The 8,385-nt window shown below is 38.4% G+C and overlaps 1 protein-coding gene across 4 annotated transcripts; it reads right to left on the reverse strand.

Moving 5' to 3' along the window:
* Positions 1-1,081: 1,081 nt before the first annotated feature.
* On the reverse strand, positions 1,082-7,322 carry LOC5571502 (PXMP2/4 family protein 4). Of its 4 annotated transcripts, none has more exons than XM_021848426.1 (5): positions 7,164-7,321; positions 6,664-6,835; positions 6,467-6,600; positions 1,558-1,689; positions 1,082-1,493 (listed from the first exon to the last, which is right to left on the reverse strand). In XM_021848426.1, exons 2-5 carry the CDS (start codon positions 6,785-6,787, stop codon positions 1,263-1,265), a joined length of 621 nt encoding a protein of 206 aa, XP_021704118.1. In that variant the 5' UTR covers positions 6,788-6,835; positions 7,164-7,321; the 3' UTR covers positions 1,082-1,262. The 4 variants fall into 4 exon arrangements, with proteins under 4 accessions (XP_021704118.1, XP_021704119.1, XP_001659752.1 ...); XM_021848427.1 differs by having other exon boundaries at positions 1,131-1,493; positions 6,664-6,845; positions 7,164-7,322; XM_001659702.2 differs by lacking the exon at positions 7,164-7,321 and adding an exon at positions 6,945-7,035 and having other exon boundaries at positions 1,131-1,493.
* Positions 7,323-8,385: the final 1,063 nt, after the last annotated feature.

The following is an 8,385-nucleotide window of genomic DNA, read 5'->3' on the forward strand; positions in this document are numbered from 1 at the left end:
CAAAGAGTAAGTTTAATCGGGACTATTGAACTACTAAAACAGTAATAACATAAAATTTTTCAACATGTTTCTGTTTGGAGTAATTGTTTAATTTTCTTTACTTCCTAACGAAAAGTTACAAATAAGGACTTAAGTATCGTTCTTAACCCATTCTTATTGAATTTAAATGAAGAAATTTTTGCCGAACTTTCAACAGCCGAACTTTTAGTAAAAATTTCCAATTGATTTGGAATCTTACAAACCCATCATATTTACAGTAGTCAAAAGGCATTGTCTTGTAAAGGTTACCAAATTACGATATAATGAGTCCTCAAAGATTTATCGAACTTTCAGCTGTTGAAAACTCTGTAAAAAATACAGTATACTGTATTTTTTTAAGTGTGCACACATGTCCAGTTCAGTAAAGCTTATGGTTATCTCGGTTTGGCTACATTTTTTGAGACTCTAACTTGGACGACCTGAAATTGCATAAATAGAGATCTGAGAAATCATTCTAAATATTGTTCAACCATATTTGGACCTAGACTTTTTTGGAATTCGGTGAATCCCAAAGTGGGCGAAATGAGGTCTGTGTAAAGTTGTATTTGGAAGGTAAAACCTTAACAAGGGGGCAAAATTGCTAGGAAAAAAAAATAAAACAATAGCTTTTAACATTTTAAGCTCCGCATAGATAAATGAGATTGCGATATAGCATTTGATTTGTAACCTACTCCGTTTCATCTATACCCCTAAGCATACAAAGTTAACAATTAAACTTCAAACAAACAATCTTACAAAAATTGTGAAGCTGAATTTGCTAAAATGCATGCCTAATTTTGAACTATGACAGATGAAGCAACATTTTTCAAACAAAATGTTCTTAATGCTTTTAGTTTTTTTTTTAATTAGGGTTTTTTGTGGTTTGAATACCTGCGAAGTAAGATAGACGGTTTGCTTTTAGATTAGTTATACCTAGAAAGTTTAAATCAAACGTGTTATCACAGAGATGTGGAAAAAAACTCTTTTGTATGCTTTTTGTGCACCTTTCGCACGGGAGTTTGTCCTTATGGTCGGCTTATAGTAAATATTAGAAAACAAAAGCTGACGTTTACATCGGTGGCTTTATTGTCTTATTTTTACAATTCTGTTACATTCACTAAATTTGGTCTAGTTATAAATAAAATAATATGCATTTATCACCCGCGCAGTTTTCTAAACTGGCACCATATTTTTGTTGCATGGTTTCAAAACTTAACAAGTAAACTGAAATATCTTTGGCCTTTCTACAATGCTACCATTGGCTGGTTTTGAGAGATAGGTTCCTGTTGCTGAATGGCACTCATTGTACTGGGTTGAATCGCCACTGACGTCGCCGATGTCGATGATCGCTGCTTCATATATGCGAGAAAAGTGGTCCACAATAAACTACATATACTCACGAACGGAACCCGATTGTGCTCCGCAATAAGAGTGAAATTTATCGTCTGAATCACTGGCCACACGCAAACCCCGACCTGAAATACAATCAAATTTGAAGGATTATCAAACAAATTACATTACATGTAGTTTTATACTCACTTTATAGGTGTCGGGGAATTTCTTTTTGACTTCGTCCATTGCCTCGTCGACTGATTTCTGCTCGAGGAGACTCATTCCAAAAAAGAAGCTTGTCCCGGCAAATGGTCCATAACTGAATTGTTCCACTACTGCCTGCAAACATAGAGATTGATGTTTAGTTTTTGGGTAATACATTCAAGTTAATTGAAAAAGGAGAATTGAGTGAACGTTTTGAAAAATATGTTCTGAAACCTTTTCTGGACGGATCTAAAGTTATAGAACTGGCGGCGACTCAGTTTTCAGTGAACTAGGCGAATTCCGGCGAACAATTTCTTCGAAGTGAAGAAATTTTTTTCCATTAGGTACTCACTAGCAATGAAATATTCTTTTCTTCGAAGAAAATACGAGCCGGCATTCTCCTACTGGTCATATTGGTCGGCTCAATAGCTATTTTATGATAAACAATAATCAATAATCTGGTGTACTGATGATACTTTATTTTTATCCGAGGCAATAGCCTCAGTGTCGTCTCCATATATCTTCCTCCGAGATCTACGATATCTCGCAGATATCTCTCTCACATCTGCTCAGTTATGCCTGAACCACTGTTGTTCATTGGGTATTTCAACTCCCACGGAACAGGCTGGGGGGAACCGTATGACGACCACCGATGAACGTTGATATATGACCTCTGCGATGGCTTCAATTCTCAACACTGGGGAAGTTACACGAGTGGCACCTCCAGCTCAAGATGATGCGATTATTGATGGATAACAAGTGGTAGAAGTACTTCCTCTGATTTTTAACCGAGTTGATTCTCAACAGCGCGCTTCAAGCACAACGGCGTCCTGTGCCAGGTCCGTCGGTTCGTAAGAAGCCTCCCAATCCGTGGTGGGATGACGAGTGTAAGGAACTCTTTCGCGAGAAATCCGCCGCGTTTAAAGACTTTTGGAAACGTGGTTCAATTGACAACAATGAGCACTATTCTTCACTTGTACGCAAGTTTAAAAGCTTGATTAAAGCGAGGAAAAGCGATTATTGGAGCCATTTCGTGTAAGGATTATCACGCGAGACCTCGTTGAGAACGCTTTGGACCGTCGGAAGAAGAATGAGTTATACATCTTCGGTTAATGAGGATCGAGAGAGCTCTCCTCGGTGGATTATCGATTTCGCTCAGAAAGTTTGTCCTGATTCCGTTCCTGTTGATCGCGTGCGTCGATATATTCCGGTGGATAGGGACGCCATGGATAGTCTGTTTTCGATGGTTGAATTCTCACTCGCTCTCCTTTCATGTAACAATTCCGCTGCAGGAATGGATCGAATCAAGTTCAATTTGCTTAAGGGCCTCCCTGACGTCGCAAAGAGGCGTCTATTGAACTTGTTTAATCACTTTCTGGAGTGTAACTTTGTTCCGGATGACTGGAGGCAGGTGAGAGTAATAGCCATCCAAAAACCCGGGAAACCCGCGTAAAACTATAATTCGTACCGTCCAATTGCGATGTTGTCGTGTATTCGCAAGTTGTTAGAGAAGATGATTCTTTTCGACTGGATAAATGGGTTGAATCGAATGGCATGCTGTAAGATACACAGTATGGTTTTCGCAGAGCCAAAGGAACCGAACGACTGTCTTGCGCTGCTTTCTTCAGAAATTCAACTTGCCTTTGCCTACAAGGAGCAAATGGGATCAGTGTTTTTAGATTTTAGGGGGCTTTTGACTCAGTTTGTGTTGATGTCCTTTCAGACAAACTTCACGCAAGTGGCATTTCATCAATTTTGAACATTTTTTTGTACAATTTGTTGTCCGAGAAGCATATGAGTTTTACTCATGGCAACTTGACAGTTTCACGTCTCAGTCACCTTCTTTATAATTTTTATGTGAGAGACATTGATGACTGTCTCATGGAAAATTGCTCGTTAAGTCAGCTTGCAGACAACTGTGTTGTTTCTGTCACAGGACCAACAGCAGCCAAACTACAAGGACCCTTACAAGATACTCTGGACAATTTGTGCTGGGAATTGAATTCTCTACGGAGAAAACTGAGATGGTTGTCTTTTCAAAGAAACACAAACCTGCCAAGTTTCCGCTTACACTCATGGGTAAGACAATCACTCATAGCATGTCTTCTAAATATCTCGGGGTCTGGTTCGACGCCAAATGCACCTGGGGGAAACACTTTGTGTATCTGACACAGAAATACCAAAAACGAATCCACTTCATGTGAACTAAAACCGGAACATGGTGGGGAGCCCATCCGGAAGATCTGATTAAGCTGTACCAAACAACCATCTTGTCGGTATTAGAGTTCAAAGTTTATCCCTCCCATGTTTGCAAGTAAATTCGGGCATGTCAGCGAGAACCGACAGTTCTTCACTGATGAGTCAAAAATGGATGATATCACTGGTTTCGGTGTTTACAACGTTTCTCAAAGCGCCTCCTTCATGTTTCAAAAGCCATGTTCTGTATATGTTGCTGAACTAGCAGCTATACATTACACCTTAGAGTACATCAGTTCTCTCCCACCCGAGCACTTCTTCATTTTTTCCGACAGTCTAAACTCTCTGGAGGCTGTTCGGTCAATAAAGCCGGTGAATCACTCAGCGTACTTCCTGAATGGAATACGCCAAGCATTGTGTGCTTTGTCAAATCGCTCTTACACTATTACCCTAGCTTGGGTCCCTTACCATTGCTCCATTCCGGGCAATGAGAAAGCGGACTCTCTGGCTAAGGTAGGCGCTAAAGATGTTTACGAGCGTCAAATCGCCTTCGATGATTTTTGTTGCATTGGCCCGTCGAGAGACCTTGATCAGCTGGCAACAGAAATGAAGAGGCGGAGAAATGGGTAGAAGGCTGCACTCCATATTTCCACAGGTGTCGAAAAAATCATGGTTTAAGGGGTTGGGCATGAGCCGCGATTTCATTCGTGTCATGTGTTGGCTTATGTCCAATGACTATTCGTTAAGCGCGCATACCCACCGTATTTGGCTCTCAGAAAGCAATCTCTGTGTTTGCGGCGTGGCTTACCAGGATATCGAACATGTCGTATGGGGATGCAGTGAGCATCGTGGCATCAGATCTAATCTGACTGAAACCTTTCGCCCTCCTGGGGGCGATGTTCAGGCTAAAAGGGGGGGGGGGTCTGAGAATTTAAAACGGAATTCGAGGGGGGGGGGGTCGAAGAATCCAGAAAGGGGGCGAAAAATCTTACACGAGAGCATTTGAAAATAATAACTGAAAACCTTCAGAGGACACACATCTGAAGGATAATAAATTCCAAACTTTATTAATTTTGGGAGAATTTTACCGTAGATCGTTATATCTCTAATTATGGTAATTTAAAAGTTATCATAGACAACACTTGATGATTGTCAAACACAAAATGTTAGTGTTATGCATGCAGGTTTTTTAATATCGTTTGCATTTTAAGAATGTATTTGAGATTTTCACAAGGTTGGACTGATAGTCACAGATAACAATTGAAACACACGACATATTTTGGATGTAAAAAACATGTATCTGCGAATTTTAGGAAATTTCTAAAAATGCTCAATATTGTACATAAGGAACTTTTTTTGTTTGGAAACTGTGAGGTTAAGAAAATAATATATCTGTTATAGGCTTTATACGAAAACAAAATCTATAGTACTAAGGGTTTAAAAAACGACATGTTGCGTCGAAAAAGGATTTATTGATTCTTGATTTTGACATATGAATTAAATTGCTTAAGCGGGTGGTCTTACCCCGTCTTCCCCTATGTCAATTCTGACCTATTATTGACATTGTGTGTTATTATTTGGTTGATTCGGTTAACACTTCAACACCGATAGAATCGGTCGATGGAAGAAGAAGCATAAGCGTTAACTCTTGCTCCCCAAACAAATATTCCGGTTGAACGTTAGGTCCACGAATGATTCACTAAGATTGGTTGCTCTAGTGGGTTCCGAAGCCAGTTTGAGGATGAGGTACTTCTCCATGAAGTCCGCGGGCTCCATGTTCTCCTCTTTGCTCAAATCGATGTTAAGGCGAAGTAGGCTGTCATTGAAATTTGTACGTGAAGTTGATGATTGTTGCTAAAACATGTCACAATTTTGAATTGTAGGAAATCAGCTGGTATTACACTGATGTATCTGAAAAAGTATCAGCATACTTTCTGCATGTCAGCGCATATAGTGATACTTTTCCGTATCAATATGATCTATGAGGATTGAGATTTATCACTTTGAAATTGCGAGCTGCTATGTCAACATGACTGCCAAAACGAATGACGGGCTACTTAGCGTTAAAGTTGCCAGTCACGATGATTGGCATGATCTCCTTTTGATACTCGAAGAAGTTCCGCACCATGAAGAACTTCTGCTTCGTCGTGGTATCCGGGGAAATGTAGAGGCAAACCTGCGATTCTAGAGCTTGGCCGTCATGGTCCTGCAGGAAGCGAGTGGCCTAACTGATCGGTTTGCTTGAGGATACCAACCTGCGCGCGATCATGCCGAAGGACATCCAGCTGGTTCGTTGTATCCGGTACATTTAAACTTTACGGTATTGTATCTTTAAAACGTCAAAAACTTATAACAGCAAGAAAAATGTGCTTTTCTATGGAAAAAAGACATGCCTCGATATTTACCCATTTATAAATAGTTTAGTCATGAAAATCAATAGTTTTCATTATTGTAGTCGATTCGTAGAAAGATTTCCAATCGATTGGTGCAAGAATCTCAAAAATCTATCCGGGCGTTAGTATGTTATTAACAGTCAAAATCTAACCACTTTTCGTGACGCGAGCGATTTTCGTTTTTCGAAATTGTACCCCAGTATGTTGCCGCAAGACGTTATCCAACGTCAAAAAAAAAATGGAATATGAATCATATGCAAAATACAAACCATTTTGATTTGCTTCTAAACATCTACAGCTTACTGAAATACATCCTTGCTTACCTTTGTTAATCCTGCCTTCAGACTCATAGTTGGCCACATATGACTGGACAATTTGATCCATCCATATAGTGATGGTGCTACGAAGAACGTCCCAAAAATTGCAAAGTTCATGCATTGTTTGTAGTCATATGTACCTGAGTTTGGAAAAAGTAGGTAAGATAATTTGTCGCGATACATACTTAACATTAGCTACTCACGCAAAGTTTTTCCTTCCATCGTTTGCTGTATCAAGCAACCTGTTGGCCATATAATACTGTATGTTGCCATACCTTTGACAATAGGATACTTTTTGAATGCATTTCTGATGGCTGAGAGACTCATGTTTTAACTTTATTATGGGGCTAAACAAAGGAAATGGGCAGTCGTAGTCTGAAACAAACTATTTGTTAATAGAATACGTTGTGCTAGCACAATACTACCTAGAATTGCCATGGTGCAGCGGAATGCAAAATCATCTAAACAAATTTCATTCACTAACCCATATTCACTGATGGTAATGATTGTTTGTTGAAAGTATACAGCAAACGCACGTGCTTCTTCGACGTCATTGTGTAGGTGTATGTGAACATGTGTAACTGAATGAATGCACTTAGGATGCACCATAGTAGAAATGAGAGATAAGTGCCTTGACCTTGCCAATTTGCAAAGTATGACATTGCTCCCATTCCTCATATTATTCAAACCCTTTGAAACATACCTTAAATATATAAATGCACCTGTAGTAAATTGCAATATTCTTTATAGATATTGCAACAAGATATATCAAAACAAATTGAATATTTAGAGCACCATTGCCGAGAGATTGCAAGCTTCTTTTATGTTCTACGACGAATGTGACATAAGTCTGACAGTGATAATGCGTCACACCACCTTAGGCAGTGCGTCCAGCTGTGGCATGAAAACTCTCAACTCCGACAAAACTGAGCAGCGTCTAAACACTGTTCCAAAATTAGAAGGATGTAGAAATTATGATTTATTCAGTTTTACATGGCGATTTAATACTACTGGTCTTTTTTATTTACATTACAAAAATTTCATTCATAAAAAGTTTCCGATATTTGCTAATTTTGATGAGTCTATCATTTATTCTTCTTTATCGTTTGCTTAATTTTTAGTGCTGCAACGTGCTCGCGAAATCGTTCATGAGATTATTGATTTATAATGTTTTTAATTAATTCTTACTGCGTGAGAGCTCCTTATTTGACGCGGGTACAAAATTAACCCATTTTTAAATGTTTTTAAATGTATTTCATCACCTGTTTGGTGTAAAGTGTCGTTAAAAAAAAAAACAAACAATCACAATTCGAATAAATTTTCAACTAGCACTCAAAAGTCAATTGCCTAATCTTCATAAACATGTTTCCTAATGATCCCAATTGAAAAAAGTTCTTTGTTGATTTTTAACAGGCAACTCCAAGAAAATGATCAATGTTACCTTAGATAACATACATATAAAGTGGAAGTAGAAAAAAATGTTTTTTATTAACAAAATCATAAAACTAAGTCTTTAAGTTAAAATAAAACTTCAAACCAATTGAAATTTTTTTCCCGATTTTAGCTCTTTCCCGATTTTATCATCCCTAAATGCAGCATGGAGCTGACAAAATCGGGACATTACTGTATTCTTAATTTTGCTTTATTATATGGTCGGTATTCAGACAGACTGTACCAAGTGTTTTTTAATGGTTTCAGTAAAAGGTACGCTAGGCACCCAAAAAAGCAAAATATTTTCCTTATTTTCTGTTATAACGGAACTAATCTATTTGATGATTCACCTGTATCAAGATAGCATCGTAATAATAAGAATTGACGAAGTACTAAGCGTATCTTTTGAATGCCAAAATATCATCTAGTCCGGTCTGTCTGAACACCGACCATATGATATTCAATTTTCCAACTTTAAGTTTCAAGCTAGGTTT

Source organism: Aedes aegypti, chromosome 1 (genome assembly GCF_002204515.2).
Source record: "Aedes aegypti strain LVP_AGWG chromosome 1, AaegL5.0 Primary Assembly, whole genome shotgun sequence".
Lineage (NCBI taxonomy): Eukaryota > Metazoa > Arthropoda > Insecta > Diptera > Culicidae > Aedes > Aedes aegypti.

Bases quoted from the DNA above. Each gene is read 5' to 3' on its own strand.
- LOC5571502 (XM_021848426.1), bottom strand. From the start codon at position 6,787: ATGAGTCTCTCAGCCATCAGAAATGCATTCAAAAAGTATCCTATTGTC. The intron at 1,690-6,466 runs GTAAGCAAGGAT...CTATGTTTGCAG, and splicing joins TGAAGGCAGGATTAACAAAG to GCAGTAGTGGAACAATTCAG. The intron at 1,494-1,557 runs GTGAGTATAAAA...ATTGTATTTCAG, and splicing joins AATTCCCCGACACCTATAAA to GTCGGGGTTTGCGTGTGGCC.